This window comes from Coregonus lavaretus (genome assembly GCF_964263955.1).
Source record: "Coregonus lavaretus genome assembly, chromosome: 23".
In the NCBI taxonomy this organism is placed as follows: Eukaryota; Metazoa; Chordata; class Actinopteri; order Salmoniformes; family Salmonidae; genus Coregonus; species Coregonus lavaretus.
Genome location: NC_140010.1, coordinates 30719075 through 30735868, shown reverse-complemented (window position 1 = coordinate 30735868; position 16794 = coordinate 30719075). Strand labels below are relative to the sequence as shown.

Genomic DNA, 16794 nt, shown 5'->3' with positions numbered 1-16794 from the left:
TTGGTTTCTTTTGCATAGGGAGGTGTCAATGAAATGACTTCTTATAGCTACTCAAAGTAATAGTGTCATGCCCATGCTTGGCAGGCTGAAACCTCCCATGTTTCTCCTATAAAACAGAAAATATATTGTATAGGCCAAGGCCAGCCACAGATTTGACACCAAAATAATATGCTCATGTCCCTATTTGGGACATCCGCTATATTAAATGTGGATCAACACGACACAGCCCTGGGGAAAGGTTTAAATACAAATTGTTACATTGTTAGAAAGGATCAATCAAATCAAATTTTATTTGCCACATGCGCCGAATACAACAGCTGTAGACATTACAGTGAAATGCTTACTTACAAGCCCTTAACCAACAATGCATTAAAAAAAATAAAGTAAAATAGAAAAAGTGTTAAGTAAAAAAATAAAAGCAAATAACTAAAGAGCTGCAGTAAAATAAAATAACAGTAGGGAGGCTATATACAGGGGGGTACCGGTGCAGAGTCAATGTGCGGGGGCACCAGCTAGTCGAGGTAATTGAGGTAATACACTGCTCAAAAAAATTAAGGGAACACTAAAATAACACATCCTAGATCTGAATGAATGAAATAATCTTATTAAATACTTTTTTCTTTACATAGTTGAATGTGCTGACAACAAAATCACACAAAAATTATCAATGGAAATCAAATGTATCAACCCATGGAGGTCTGGATTTGGAGTCACCCTCAAAATTAAAGTGGAAAACCACACTACAGGCTGATCCAACTTTGATGTAATGTCCTAAAAACAAGTCAAAATGAGGCTCAGTAGTGTGTGTGGCCTCCACGTGCCTGTATGACTTCCCTACAACGCCTGGGCATGCTCCTGATGAGGTGGCGGATGGTCTCCTGAGGGATCTCCTGCCAGACCTGGACTAAAGCATCCGCCAACTCCTGGACAGTCTGTGGTGCAACGTGGCGTTGGTGGATGGAGCGAGACATGATGTCCCAGATGTGCTCAATTGGATTCAGGTCTGGGGAACGGGCGGGCCAGTCCATAGCATCAATGCCTTCCTCTTGCAGGAACTGCTGACACACTCCAGCCACATGAGGTCTAGCATTGTCTTGCATTAGGAGGAAGCCAGGGCCAACCGCACCAGCATATGGTCTCACAAGGGGTCTGAGGATCTCATCTCGGTACCTAATGGCAGTCAGGCTACCTCTGGCAAGCACATGGAGGGCTGTGCGGCCCCCCAAAGAAATGCCACCCCACACCATGACTGACCCTCCGCCAAACCGGTCATGCTGGAGGATGTTGCAGGCAGCAGAACGTTCTCCACGGCGTCTCCAGACTCTGTCACGTCTGTCAAGTGCTCAGTGTGAACCTGCTTTCATCTGTGAAGAGCATAGGGCGCCAGAGGCGAATTTGCCAATCTTGGTGTTCTCTGGCAAATGCCAAACGTCCTGCACGGTGTTGGGCTGTAAGCACAACCCCCACCTGTGGACGTCGGGCCCTCATACCACCCTCATGGAGTCTGTTTCTGACCGTTTGAGCAGACACATGCACATTTGTGGCCTGCTGGAGGTCATTTTGCAGGGCTCTGGCAGTGCTCCTCCTGCTCCTCCTTGCACAAAGGCGGAGGTAGCAGTCCTGCTGCTGGGTTGTTGCCCTCCTACGGCCTCCTCCACGTCTCCTGATGTACTGGCCTGTCTCCTGGTAGCGCCTCCATGCTCTGGACACTACGCTGACAGACAGAGCAAACCTTCTTGCCACAGCTCGCATTGATGTGCCATCCTGGATGAGCTGCACTACCTGAGCCACTTGTGTGGGTTGTAGACTCCGTCTCATGCTACCACTAGAGTGAAAGCACCGCCAGCATTCAAAAGTGACCAAAACATCAGCCAGGAAGCATAGGAACTGAGAAGTGGTCTGTGGTCACCACCTGCAGAACCACTTCTTTATTGGGGGTGTCTTGCTAATTGCCTATAATTTCCACCTGTTGTCTATTCCATTTGCACAACAGCATGTGAAATGTATTGTCAATCAGTGTTGCTTCCTAAGTGGACAGTTTGATTTCACAGAAGTGTGATTGACTTGGAGTTACATTGTGTTGTTTAAGTGTTCCCTTTATTTTTTTGAGCAGTGTATGTACATGTGGGTAGATGACAAAGGATACAATTATATGATAGATTGTAGAGACAAGGTAACATTTTACGGCCACTTTTGTAATGGTACACTATGCCTTTTCATTCTCTGGAAGTATTTGTTATGTGAATTATTTAACAAACTATTTCAGTGTCTCTGTGCGTCTCCCAAAAGGTTGTAAGTATTTTGGGATTTAAGTAACGGACAGAGTCCCGGTCTGCATAGTCAGAGATATTTATTCATTGAGAATTCTGCCATCACAATTTCAGAGTCCATCTTTTATACTCATACGTCATAAAAACATCCCCCCCCCTTAGGCGGCCTGTATTTTTCCACTATACACATCCTGTAAGCACACACACACTTCGGTTCAGCTCATGTTTTCCTCTGCTCTCCTGACCCTTAGGACACACACTGTTCTTATATTTTCCTACTCCTTGCTCGGCCAGGTGGCAAACTTCAGTTATCGCATCCTCACAATATCCTGCATACTCCTCAAAAAGTCTAACAGTTTCTCTCCTCCCTAAATTGGGAGGCCCCTTTATCTTGGTTTAGACAGTTCTCCTTTGTTGTCTGGTCTAACTCTTACTCACATTGCTAAATAGTAGCTCAATGCCATAGTCTTTACTGGTCCTACACTCACACATTTCCAACACATTTCACACAGTTTCAGGGTGTAATAATTAGTCATTAATAATTAATCTATCAGTATTTTATTCAGTTTGGGGAGTGATCCATGACCAAATAGATACTTTTGTATGTATAGTGTATATGGACACCCCTTCAAATTTGTGGATTCGGCTATTTCAGCCACACCCGTTGCTGACAGTTGTATAAAATCGAGCACACAGCCATGCAATCTCCCTAGACAAACATTGGCAGTAGAATGGCCTTACTGAAGAGCTCAGTGACTTTCAACATGGCACCGTCATAGGATGCCATATTTCCAACAAGTCGGTATGTCACATTTCTGCCCTGCTAGAGCTGCCCTGGTGAACTGTAAGTGCTGTTCCTTATTGTGAAGAGGAAACATCTAGGAGCAACAACAGCTCAGCCGCAAAGTGGTAGGCCACACAAGCTCACAGAACGGGACCGCCGAGTGCTGATGCACGTAGCATGTAAAAATAATCTGTCCTCGGTTGCAACACTCACTACAGAGTTCCAAACTGCCTCTGGAAGCAACGTCAGCACAATAACTGTTCATCAGGAGCTTCATGAAATGGGTTTCCATGGCCAAGCAGCCTCACACAAGCCTAGGATCACCATGCCTAATGCCAAGCTTCGGCTGGAGTTGTGTAAAGCTCGCCGCCATTTGACTGGAGCAGTGGAAATGCGTTCTTTGAAGTGATGATTCACGCTTCACCATCTGGCAGTCCGATGGACGAATCTGGGTTTGGCAGATGCCAGGAGAACACTACCTGCCCCAATGCATAGTGCCAACTGTAAAGTTTGGTGGAGGAGGAATAATGTTCTGGGGCTGTTTTTTATGGTTCGGGCTAGGCCCCTTAGTTCCAGTGAAGGGAAATCTTAACGCTACAGCACACAATGACATTCTAGACGATTCTGTGCTTCCAACTTTGTGGCAACAGTTTGGGGAAAGCCCTTTCCTGATTCAGCATGACACAATGCCCCCGTACACAAAGCGAGGTCCATACAGAATTGGTTTGTTGAGATCGGTGTGGAAGAACTTGACTGGCCTGTACAGAGCCCTGACCTCAACCCCACCGAACACCTTTGGGATGAATTGGAACGCTGACTGTGAGCCAGGCCTAATCGCCCAACATTAGTGCCCAACCTCACTAATGCTCTTGTGGCTGAATGGAAGCAAGTCCCCGCAGCAATGTTCCAACATCTAGTGGAAAGCCTTCCCAGAAGAGTGGAGGCTGTTATAGCAGCAAAGGGGGGACCAACTCCATGTTAATGCCGATGATTTTGGAATAAGATGTTCGACGAGCAGTTGTCCACATACTTTTGTATAGTGTATTATAAACTGGGTGGTTTGAGTCCTGAATGCTGATTGGCTGACAGCCGTGGTATATCAGACCATATACCACAGGTATGACAAAACATGTATTTTTACTGCTCTAATTAGGTTGGTAACCAGTTTATATTAGCAATAAGGCACATCAGAGGTTTATGGTATATGGCCAATATACCACGGCTAAGGGCTGTATCCAGACACTCCACATTGTGTCGTGCTAAAAACAGCCCTTGGCAGTGGTATATTGGCCATATACCACACCCCCTAGGGCCTTATTGCTTAAATAGCCTGCATTGTTAAGTGTTTGAATTGTAGCATAACATAACAATTTATTTAGACTAATTACAGCTCATTGGCCTATTCCACAAGTCACTGCACACGTTTTTCCACTGTCTTGCCTTGCTGCAACGTATAATGGCAGTAGACTTTAGGTCGAGAAGTACTTGAAAACAAAGGTTTACCCCTCACCACCAATAGGCTGTACAGTTGCCTTGATTTCATCATGTTTGTTGACACGCGCTTCGATTATTTGCCTTGTTGCAAGCGGTGAGTAGGGCCTTGCCTAGGTGAACCGCGTGCGGGTTGAAGAGCAGAAATGATTTCAATTCCATTTTGACTGCATGGTTTCTCCATTTTCCTTTATGTAAATAGAATAGCCTACTTTTGTGTGTGGTGGGCGTGAAATGTCATACAGTTCCGACATGTCTGGAGAGGAGAGAGATTATGAAGGAGACCTAAATAGTTTACCCGACGACTCAAATGTTGTCCAACGTTATTTATTACAACTGAGACAGAGGGCACAGAAAGACATCATCGACCCGCAGGACAGCTTGAATTGGTCGGACAGTTTTCTAATAAAGTTTCTGAGAGCGAGAGACTTTGATGTTGAGCTGTCACTGAAGGTTGGTATCCGCGGTGGGTTAACTGTATTGTAAATTGTAACTATTTAAGATATGGTTTCAATGCATTCTGCAGTCGTTTAGAACTTGGAATCAAAACTGTTTGTCAGTGAAAGAAAGTTGTGTCAATGCATTTTGCAGTCGTTTAGAACTTGGAATCAAAACTGTTTGTCAGTGAAAGAAAGTTGTGTCGATGCTAGTCTGATTAATCAGGCTGTATGTAGGGTAACGTGGCGTAACAAGCCCCCCCCCCCTCCCCTCCCAAGAACAATGTGAAATTGCTGACCCAAAAAGCAGTTTTTCCAAAGTACTAGTGTAGAAGATTAGTGTGTTTAAAAACAAATTTATACGTTTTATTTTGATTTTTTATTTATTAACTCTTAAAAGCTAAAGTCTAGTTAGTTACCCCCTACTCACTCACCTTAAATGCTACTGTTTTATAAAAAACTGATACTTTTTTGTATCTCTAAACAAGTGGATAATTTGTTTTTAGGCTCCCCAAATGGTATATATATATATATATATATATAGTACCAGTCAAATGTTTGGACACACCAACTCATTCCAGGGTTTTTCTTTATTTTTACTATTTTCTACATTGTAGAATAATAGTGAAGACATCAAAACTATGAAATAACACATATGGAATCATGTAGTAACCAAAAAAGTGTTAAACAAAGCAAAATATATTTTAGATTTCAGATTGTTCAAAGTAGCCACCCTTTGCCTTGATGACAGCTTTGCACACTCTTGGCATTCTCTCAACCAGCTTCATGAGGTAGTCACCTGGAATGCATTTCAATTAACAGGTGTGCCTTGTTAAAAGTTAATTTGTGGAATATCTTTCCTTCTTAATGCGTTTGAGCCAATCAGTTGTGTTGTGACAAGGTAGGGGTGGTATACCGAAGATAGCCCTATTTGGTAAAAGACCAAGTCCATATTATGGCAAGAACAGCTCTAATAAGTAAAGAGAAACGACAGTCCATCAAGACATGAAGGTCAGTCAATCTGGAAAATGTGCAGTCGCAAAAACCATCAAGCGCTATGATGAAACTGGCTCTCATGAGGACCGCTACAAGAAAGGAAGACCCAGAGTTACCTCTGCTGCAGAGGAAAAGTTAATTAGAGTTAACTGCACCTCAGAAATTGCAGCCCAAATAAATGCTTCAGAGTTCAAGTAACAGAGACGTCTCAACATCAACTGTTCAGAGGAGACTGAGTGAATCAGGCCTTCATTGTCGAATTGCTGCAAAGAAACCACTACTAAAGCACACCAGTAAGAAGAAGAGACTTGCTTGGGCCAAGAAACACGAGCAATGGACATTAGACCAGTGGAAATCTGTCCTTTGGTCTGATAAGTCCAAATTTGAGATTTTTGGTTCCAACCGCCGTGTCTTTGTGAGACGCAGAGTAGGTGAACGGATGATCTCTGCATGTATGGTTCCCACCGTGAAGCATGGAGGAGGTGGTGTGATGGTGTGGTTGTGCTTTGCTGGTGACACTGTCAGTGAATCATTTAGAATTCAAGGCACATTTAACCAGCATGGCTACCACAGCATTCTGCAGCGATACACCATCCCATCTGGTTTGGGCTTAGTGGGACTATAATTTGGTTTTCAACAGGACAATGACCCAAAACACACCTTCAGGCTGTGTAAGGGATATTTGACCAAGAAGGAGAGTGATGACGTGCTGCATCAGATGACCCGTCCTTCACAATCACCCGACCTCAACCCAATTGAGATAGTTTGGGATGAGTTGGACCGCAAAGGGAAGGAAAAGCAGCCAACAAGTGCTCAGCATATGTGGGAACTCCTTCAAGACTGTTGGAAAAGCATTCCTGATGAAGCTGGTTGAGAGAATGCCAAGAGTGTGCAAAGCTGTCATCAAGGCAAAGGGTGGCTACTTTGAAGAATCTAAAATATATTTTGATTTGTTTATTACTTTTTTTGGTTACTACATGATTCCATATGTGTTATTTCGTATTTTTGACATCTTCACTATTATTCTACAATGTAGAAAATAGTACAAATAAAGAAAACCCTTGAATGAGTAGGTGTGTCCAAACTTTTGACTGGTACTGTATATATACTAATTATCTTTTTCTAAATGACAAAATATTAGGTCAACTTACCTCAGAATCGTTGTTCGTAACATTTAAAAAATGTAGATGAGACGGATAACATTTTTACTTTTTTTATTCTTTATTTTGATTTTAAATTCCTCAAAGTTAAAGGTGTAGATCATTCTCCATCCTCCCCTGATTCAGAATGTCATGCTTGGTTCAATAGCCTGACATGATTTGACAGGCTGACCGCTGGCTGTTGTTTTTCTGTTGCAATCTAAAATATGTTTTCTTTCCCTCTCTCTTTCTTTCCCTCTCTCTCTCGCTTCCTCTCTCCCTCCATCCCTATAGTTACTCATTAATTACCAGCGTTGGAGGAGAGAGTGCCCAGAGATCAGTGCCAACCTGCACCCGTCCTCTGTCCTGGGACTCCTCCAGAATAACTACCATGGAGTGCTGAGGGACCGGGACCACAGCGGCAGCAGAGTGCTCATCTATAGGATAGGTTAGTCCTCATCTATATGATGTGGTCTGGGTGTCAGGCAAGGCAAATGGCACCACTGCATAAAACCACTTAAAATAGTATTTATTACTTGTAGTATTTTATTAGGATCTCCATTAGCTACTGCTAAAGCAGCAGCCACTCTTCCTGGGGTCCACACAAAACCTAAAACATGACATAATACATAACATTTAATAGACAATTACAGCTGAAGGACAGAACTACATACATTTAAAATAAGAATACACACTTTCATAAATTTATGCCTTAGCATTCCATGCATCATATGCACTCATTATAACGGCAATAACGCAGCCATTCATTTTCCCATATATTGTGATATATTGTGTCTAAGCAAGTCCAGATATCTCACAGCATCCTTGAATCCTGATATCCTAATCTCACAGCAACCTTGAATACTGATATCCTAATCTCACAGCACCAGTTGTTCTGTAAAAAACAGAGAGAGTTTCACAACATCAGGAACCATCTGTGTCCTTGGTTCATAATAATGTGACTCATAGATGCTACTGAACGCAAGTGTAACACACGAAAATGGAAATGCAATAATCATGTGGAGTTTCACCGAAGACGTTAACTCCTGCTCAGTTCCCCTGGAGTGAACAGAGCCACATATCATATCGTATGGAGTTGCACCTAAGTCTCACCCCTGCTGTGTTCCCCTGACGTGAACGCAGCAACCTTGAATTGTATGGAGGTGCACTGCACTCAGCTAAATTCCCCTGACATTAATAAAGCTACCTTGTTTTGCTAAATTCCCCTGACGTGAATAAAGCTACCTTATTTTGTTAAATTCCCCTGAGGTGAATAAAGATACCATGTCATCTACTGTTACCGCCCACAATGGGTATCCTGGGGTAACTTAATCTCTTGAATCGTATGGAGATGCACCGAAGTATCACTTCTGCTACGTGAACGCAGCAACCTTGAAATGTACTTTGAACATTATTCCTTTTGATACATCTGCCCATGGCACAGGGCTGTGTAAAAGGCTATGTGAGGAGTGTTTGACTTAATATAGTATACTCTATAACAGGGCTATTCAAATCTTACCCTACGAGATCCAGAGCACTGCTGGTTTTCTGTTCTACCTGATAATCAATTGCACCCACCTGGTATCCCAGGTCTAAATCAGTCCCTCAATAGAAGGGAATAATTTTTAAAAAGCAGTGGAACTGGCTTTGATGTCAAGATTAGAATTTATGTGCTCTATAGCAGGGCTCTCTAACCCTGTTCCTGGAGAGCTACCCTCCTGTAGGTTTTTGCTCCAACCCCAGTTGCAACTAACCTTATTCAGCATATCAACCAGCTAATTGTTAGAATCAAGTGTGCTAGATTAGGGTTGGAGTGAAAACGTACAGGACGGTAGCTCTCCAAGAACAGGGTTGGAGGACCCTGCTCTATTGGGTCATTTGAGAAGTTGTCATTTGAGATGTTTGCTTGTCTCCTCAGGCCAGTGGAACCCTAAAGACTTCACAGCTTACGAGGTGTTCCGTGTTAGTCTGATCACATCGGAGCTGATCGTCCAGGAGACAGAGACCCAGAGGAATGGACTGAAGGCCATCTTCGACATGCAGGGATGGTGCTTCGCTCATGCCCTACAGATCAACCCCTCCCTGGCAAAGAGGATCTCCTCTGTGCTCACGGTAGGCTATCAGTTGAACTGGGTTGAGTCCTTTAGGACACCCAATGAAAAATGAGTGTTTCCTATTGAACCAGTACAGGTAGTCCCTCCCTGTTTCAGTCTGTTTTCTTTAGTTTGGTGCCTAATGAACAGAACCCAGAACTGCTGTTTTTAAAGGGTCCCTCTGCTGCTTTCAGAAATAATCTTAGAATTATCAATACTTTTGAAGCTTAGGGTTATGTCTGGATCCAGAGTTGTCTGTATTGCAGATATCTCATGTTACTCTTATATAATATAGCTACATACACAGCTATACTGTGAATAAGCCTGTAATAATACTGTAATAAGCCTCTGTAAATGTGATCTTGTCAGGACTCGTTTCCTCTGAAGGTGCGAGGGATCCATCTGATCAATGAGCCCATATTCTTCAGACCCGTCTTCGCCATGATCCGTCCATTCCTGCCTGATAAGATCAAACAACGGGTCAGTCACCATTCTTCACCATTCACATGTTCTTGCACTATGACTTTTGCTTCACCTGGATACATCTCTTTCATACATTGTCAATGGGAGTGATGGTGGTGATGATGATGATGATGATAGTGACCTCAGATGTTGTTTAGAGCAGGTGCTTATAACCCATTATGATAATGATGATAATGCTGCCTCTGATGATAATAATGACAACAATAACAATGTTTATCATGATGGCAGTGATGCTAGTTCATGTCAATTCCCTTCTGTCTTACTCCTAGATCCACATGCACGGCAGCACCTTCGAAGAGACTCTGAGTGACTTCTTCTCCGAAGACATTCTCCCCCAGGAGTACGGGGGCAGCGGCCCCTCCATGGAGGAGGTGTGTCAGGAGTGGACCTCCCACATCCTGCAGTCTGAGGAACGCCTCACCCAGCTCTCCATCTACCCTGCAGGAGATGAGGTCATCCCTGACCTGGAGCCAGAACCTGACCCTGACAGCCAGTCCGCCTACAGCTCCTGACTCCACATCCCAGAGTGTATCTCAACGACCAACCAACAACCACACAACTCGTAGCATCCTTCTGGAGTGGTTGGGGTGCACAACTTTAGCCCTCGAGCTCCAAGATGATATGCTAGTTTCAAGTTTACTACCAGTTTCCTGGTTATTAAGTTTGTCAGATGTCGATGAAAAGATAGAATGATGATGAGGGATGATGGTAGGACCAAGTGCTCAAAAGAGTTGAGTACATTGTGTTTAATGAATAACACTTTGGAATTAGACCTAGACTACCTAGATCTCCTGTTTTATGGGTTTTTAAAAAGTGTATTAGCGGTACTCAGCCAACTGTCAGTTACCATAATGTGTTATAACTAAGACCAAGGTTAAAGATGTACGTTTTAGCTATTTGTTCAATTTTATGAATGTCTACTGTATTAGTGACTTGTATTTTTATATGATTGGTGTTTTAATTACGAAGATTAAAGGGCAACTCCACCACTTTTCAACCTCATTTTCATTATCTTCAGCACAATGCCAGTGTCTACATATGTGAAAACGGCACATTTCAACATTTTGTAGGAAGAAAATAGTTCTAGCCGATGACATCAAAAGTTAAGAGTGATTTTCAAACACTATGAGAATCGCAGTGACGTTGGGAGCATGCAAATACCCTCCCTCTGGCTAGAAACTTGTTGCAAGTTTTGAAAACCACTTTTTACTTTTAATCCTACCCTGTGATGTCACAAGCTAGGTTTCCATCCAATTTGCAAGAGATGTTAATGTGAATATTATAAAATATGCATTAAACAAATATGCACATTTTCCCACCATAGGTTTGTTTCCATCAAAACAGACATGTTGCAGATAATAAAATCAAATGTTATTTGTCACATGCGCCTAATACAACAGGTGTAGACCTTACTTTGAAATGCTTACTTACAATCCCTTAACCTCTTAAGGATCTGACCCTTTTTTTCAATTTTCACCCAAAATGACATACCCAAATCTAACTGCCTGTAGCTCAGGACCTGAAGCAAGGATATGCATATTCTTGATCACATTTGAAAGGAAACACTTTGAAGTTTCTGGAAATGTGAAATTAATGTAGGGGAATATAACACATTAGATCTGGTAAAATATAATACAAACAAAAAAACATGGAAGAGAAAGGCCACAATATATTGCAGTTTAGGCGCAATTTAGATTTGATCCAGTGAAGCATTGCAATTAGGGGTGTAACGATTCGTTTTAACAACGATTCGATTTGTATCACGATTCGTGGTTGTCGATACGATTCAAGGACGATATTGGTTCATTTAGAACGATACGATCCGAAACGATTCAGTGACTTGAAATCGATTCAGTAACCTTTTAGCCAAAAATTCAACCAGTGTGACTGAAATAAATACCTGGATACTGGACAGTGCAGGTGAAGTTTCCTAGATTCCTGTTTCTTGTAAGGACCGCAATGGTGGCTTGATAATTTCTCGCTCGTCGGCTTCTCCTCTGTCGTCCGCCATGCTATGTTTTGTTGTCTTTGCGCCTTTGCGCTGCTGCTGGCGCGGGGCGATGACGTCACGGATAGGCAGACTGAATCGAGTAATATTTAAAGCCTTTATCATTAAAAGTGCTAAGAAAAAACATCCATATAAAGTCTGACGTGCTTAAATCCAATGGGTTATTTCCTAGTATCGATACAATCGATTTATTACATTTTAAAACGATGTTAGATTGATATATGTTGTCCAAAAGGCCAACTCGCCGAGCACAGATCGATGTAGTTGGATCATAGGAATATAAATCGATACATCGATGTAGTAGATGGATCGTTACACCCCTAATTGCAATACTGGACTATTTTTTATCAAGTCTGCCCAAATGTGCCAAATTTATACATGTTGAAGTACATAACTATAGAGAACATACAACAATGATATGGTAATACAAAATGTAAGTTTACACACTCCCAGTAATGTCATACACGATGGATCATTAGCTTACACACTAACTTTCACACATCTAGATGGCCGGGCGGGGTGGGTGTGGAGCCAGAGACAGCAGGGGTTCAAACTGTAGAACCCAGTTCCTACATTTGAATATAAAAATGGATTTTGTAAAAAAAAACTATGCTACATTTTATCTCTGGGACGCTTAGGATGACAAATCAGAACAAGATTACTGAATGTAAGTACATCATTTATCTTCAGAGGTGAATGTATCAAACCAGTTGCTGTGAAAGTTTTTTGTTGTTGTGCACTCTCCTCAAACAATAGCATGGTATTTTTTCACTGTAATAGCTACTGTAAATTGGACAGTGCAGTTAGATTAACAATAATTTAAGCGTTCTGCCCATATTAGACATGTCTATGTCCTGGAAAGTTTGCTGTTACTTACAATAGTCATGCTAATCACATTAGCGCACGTTAGCTCAACCGTCCCGTTGTGACAAGTACTGAGTATACGAAGAGGCAGGACGCAGACGCAGGAATTAACAAGGTAAAGGTTTGCTTCACAATGAAAAAGAGAATAACAAAGAGCGAGTAAACGACACGATGCTAACAATTACACACAACAATGAACAAACAGTCCAGGGCTATATAGTGGTTGTGATGAGATGAGGTGCAGGTGCGCTGGAGGTGATTAGGGTGCGTTGGGTTTCCATTCCTGTGTTTGCCGAGGTAGTGTGCTCAGACCGGTGGCTCAGTAGACCGGCGAATCAGAACGTAGGAGGGGAGCAACAGGAGGAGACGTGACAGTACCCGCCACAGGACAGCTCCCGCCACAGGACTTTGCCGGCCAGGAGGACGACCCCGAGGATAAGGATCGGGCCAGTCAGGGCGGCGACGATGGAAGTCCCGAATTAGGTTGGGGTCCAGAATGTCCCCAGCCGGAACCCAGCTCCTCTCCTCAGGGCCATACCCCTCCCAGTCCACCAGGTAATGGAGCCGTCCCCCACGGAACCTGGAGTCCAGCAGATCCCTCACAGCATACGCCGGACTCCCGTCAATGTCCAGGGGCGGAGGGGGCGTACCCCGGGGGACGGCATCCGCCAGAGGACCAGGAACCACCGGCATGAGGAGAGACACATGAAATTAGGTGAGACACGGTAGTGAGGGGGAAGGAGCAGCCGGTACGACACCTCATTAATCCGCCGGAGGACCTTAAACAGCCCCACAAACCGGGGGCTCAGTTTCACCAGGCTGGAATACGGGAGCCTCACTGCGGTAGTGGTCAGCTTGGTCCTTCTGCTGACGAATGGCCCGCTGGAGACGGACATGTGCGGCGTCCCAGACCTGTCCGGCCCTGCGAAACCACTCATCAGTCTGGCTGGGTGTCCAAGGGTCCAGGGCCGGCTGGTACCCCAGGACGCATTGGAAGGGAGTGAGCCCCGTGGAGGAGTGAACGAGGGAGTTCTGGGCATATTCTGCCCAGGGAAGAAACCTCGCCCACTCACCCTGCCGGTCCTGACAGTGGCAACGAAGAAACCTCCCCAGCTCCTGGTTCATGAACTCCACCTGCCCATTTGGCTGAGGCCTATCCCCGGAAGTGAGGCTGGCCGTGGCCCCGATCTTCTCCAGGAAAGCTTTCCACACACGGGAGGTGAATTGGGGGCCATGGTCCAAGACGATGTCCTCTGGAAGTCCATAGTGCCGGAAGACCTGTTGGAACAGGACCTCAGCGACCTGGAGAGCAGAAGGAAGACCAGTTAGTGGCAAAACACGGCATGATTTTGAGAACCGATCTATGACCACCATGACTGTGGTGAAGCCGTCAGAACGTGGGAGGTCGGTGTCAAAGTGTATGGACAGGTGTGACCAAGGTCGCTGAGGCACTGGTAGAGGAACTAGTTTGCCTGGCGGGGCATTCCAAGGTGTCTTCGTTTGGGCACGTACGAAACAGGAGTTGACATAGCGAGAGACATCAGAAGCCAAGGTGGGCCACCAGTATGTTTATGCTAGAGAATGCAGGGTGCGCGTAATACCGGAGTGCCCTGCTGTATGGGTGGTGTGCGGGGTGGCTATGGAGCTGAAGGACCTGATGAAACGGCGGTAGAAATTGGCGAAGCCCAGGAAGCTCTGTAGGCCCTTGATGGTGGTGGGGACTGGCCATGACCTGACGGCGTCTGTCTTCGCTCTTTCCATGAACACCCCCTGAGGACTGATCCTGTATCCCAAGAAGGAGATGGCCTGTTGGTGGAATTTGCATTTCTCCCCCTTCACCAACAGGCTGTGTTCCCGGAAGCGGAGTAGGACAGCTCTGACGTCCCTGATGTGCTCCTCGAACGTAGCCGAGTAGATCAGGATATCGTCGATGTACACCCCCACCTGTCTACTCAGCATGTCTCGGAACACGTAATTGAAGAAGGACTGGAACACAGAAGGTGCGTTGGCGAGGCCGTAGGGCATGACGCAGTATTCATAGTGGCCTGAGGTAGTGCTGAATGCCGTCTTCCACTCGTCTCCTTCCCGGATTCGGATCAGGTTGTAGGAACTCCTCAGGTCCAACTTGATAAAGTACCGGGCCCCTCGTAGCTGCTCGATGGCCGACGGAACCAGAGGGAGGTGGTGCTGGTACTTGGTGGTGACTGCGTTCAGCCCCCTGTAGTCAATGCACGGCCTCAGTCCTCCGTCTTTATTGGCCACGAAGAAGAAGCTGGCGGAGGCAGGAGAGGTATAGCATCTGATGAACCCCTGTGTCAGGGTCTGCGCCACATACTTCTCCATGGCCTCAGTCTCCGCCATGGAAAGGGGGTAAATGCGACTCTTCGGGGGGTGTTGCCCCTCCAGCAGGTCAATGGCGTAGTCCCAGGGCCTTTGATGAAGAGAAGACATTGGAGAGATCTGCGTACTCACGTGGAATGTTGGGCTGGAGGGCCGACTCCGGACTCTCCACTGACGTGGAACAACAAACCACCGGCAGGCAGGTCTTCCGGCATGAGGTGGACCAGGCTGTGATCCTCTTGGTGATCCAATTGATGGTGGGGTTGTGTAGTCTGAGCCAGGGCAATCCCAAGACGATCCGGTGAAGGGGTGATGTGACGATGTGGAATGACAGCTCCTCGTGGTGCTCCGGTAGTGTGGGAATGGTGATGGTGATGGGGAGAGTGATGTGCGTAATGGTAGCGGAGAAGGCAGTGGCACGGTGGGCAACCCCCCATCCAGAATCTATCATTGCAGTGGAAATGGAAGAGAAGGAATAACCAGTCACCGTTATGGGAACTAAAGACAATGATAGGAGATGACGTAACACTCACGGAGCGGCTACGGGAGTCATACCGCCTAGATTGGGAGCCGCCAGGAGATCAGTGGTCCGTGGTGGTGTAGGGGGTGCTGTCCACCTCCATGGGTGAGGACTCGGCGGCAGGGCGGCTTCCATAGCTCAGATGGGGTGAGCATCGAAGCTCCAGGAGGTGTTGGGAACGCCGTCTGTCTCTCAACATGTCGTCAAGACGGATAGACGTGGCGATAAGGGTATCAAGATCCATCTCGTCGTCCCGAAATGCGAGTTCCGTCTTGATGTCCTCCCGTAAGCCTCTCCTGAAGGCCGTGCGCAGAGCACGCTCATTCCAGCCGGAAGACGCCGCCACCATGCGAAAGCTCAGAGCGTATTCGGACGCAGGCCCCTCTCCTTGTTGTAGCTGGAGGAGACGCTCACCCCCGTCCTTTCCCTCCATGGGATGATCAAACACCGACCTGAACCGAGCGAGGAAGGTGGAGTTGGGTAGCGCCACGGCCTCACCTCCTTCCCAGACTGCCGTGGCCCAATCCAGCACCTTTCCTTTAAGTAGCAAAATCACCAGCGCTATCCTGGCTTGGTCAGATGGATATGCCCCAGGCTGACACGCCAGATAAAGTGAAACTGGTAGCAGGAAGCCTCTACATTTAGTAGTTTTACCGTCATAGTGCTCCGGTAGGGAGCCCACTTCCCTCAGAAGTGGGTGATAGCACGGAAACAGGTGGATTGGGTGCACTCACCGCTCCCTGAGGTGGAACCGGAGCGCTGGGCAGATTATGTTTGGAGCACTTCCTGCATGGCGGCGTTCAACTGGGCAAGATGCTGCAGAGAGTAGCAGCAGTGTAAAAACAAAACGGGGGGGGTCAATGTAAATAGTCTAGGTGGTCATTTGATTAATTGTTCAGCAGTCTTATGGCTTGGGGATAGAAGCTGTTAAGGAGCCTTTTGGACCTAGACTTGCCACTCCGGTACCACTTCCCGTGCGGTAACAGAGAGAACAGTCTATGACTTGGGTGACTGGAGTTTTTGACAATTTTTTGGACCTTCCTCTGACCCCGCCTAGTATATAGGTTATGGATGGCAGGAAGCTTGGCCCCAGTGATGTACTGGGCCGTACGCACTACCCTTTGTAGCGCCTTATGGTCGGATGCTGAGCAGTTGCCATACCAGGCGGTGATGCAACCGGTCAGGATGCTCTCGATGGTGCAACTGTATAACCTTTTGAGGATCTGGATGACCCATGCCAAATCTTTTCAGTCTCCTGAGGGGGAAAAGGTGTTGTCGTGCCCTCTTCACGACTGTCTTGGTGTGTTTGGACCATAATAGTTTGTTGGTGATGTGGACACCAAGGAACTTGAAACTCTCGACCCACTCC

At 45.7% G+C, this 16794-nt stretch overlaps 1 protein-coding gene across 1 annotated transcript; it reads left to right on the top strand.

Moving 5' to 3' along the window:
• The first annotated feature begins 4632 nt into the window (after nt 1-4632).
• On the top strand, nt 4633-10682 carry LOC311099264 (alpha-tocopherol transfer protein-like). The gene is made up of 5 exons (XM_084139965.1): nt 4633-4998; nt 7412-7565; nt 9036-9229; nt 9580-9690; nt 9963-10682. The coding sequence occupies exons 1-5, from the start codon at nt 4780-4782 to the stop codon at nt 10203-10205; spliced, it is 921 nt and encodes a 306-aa protein (XP_083996091.1). The 5' UTR covers nt 4633-4779; the 3' UTR covers nt 10206-10682.
• Nucleotides 10683-16794: the final 6112 nt, after the last annotated feature.

What these genes read in the sequence shown, in the direction of transcription:
- LOC311099264 (XM_084139965.1), top strand. Translation starts at nt 4,780, where the DNA reads ATGTCATACAGTTCCGACATGTCTGGAGAGGAGAGAGATTATGAAGGA. An exon ending in ATGTTGAGCTGTCACTGAAG is followed by an intron (nt 4,999 to 7,411) that starts GTTGGTATCCGC and finishes CCATCCCTATAG; the next exon opens with TTACTCATTAATTACCAGCG. An exon ending in GGATCTCCTCTGTGCTCACG is followed by an intron (nt 9,230 to 9,579) that starts GTAGGCTATCAG and finishes TGATCTTGTCAG; the next exon opens with GACTCGTTTCCTCTGAAGGT.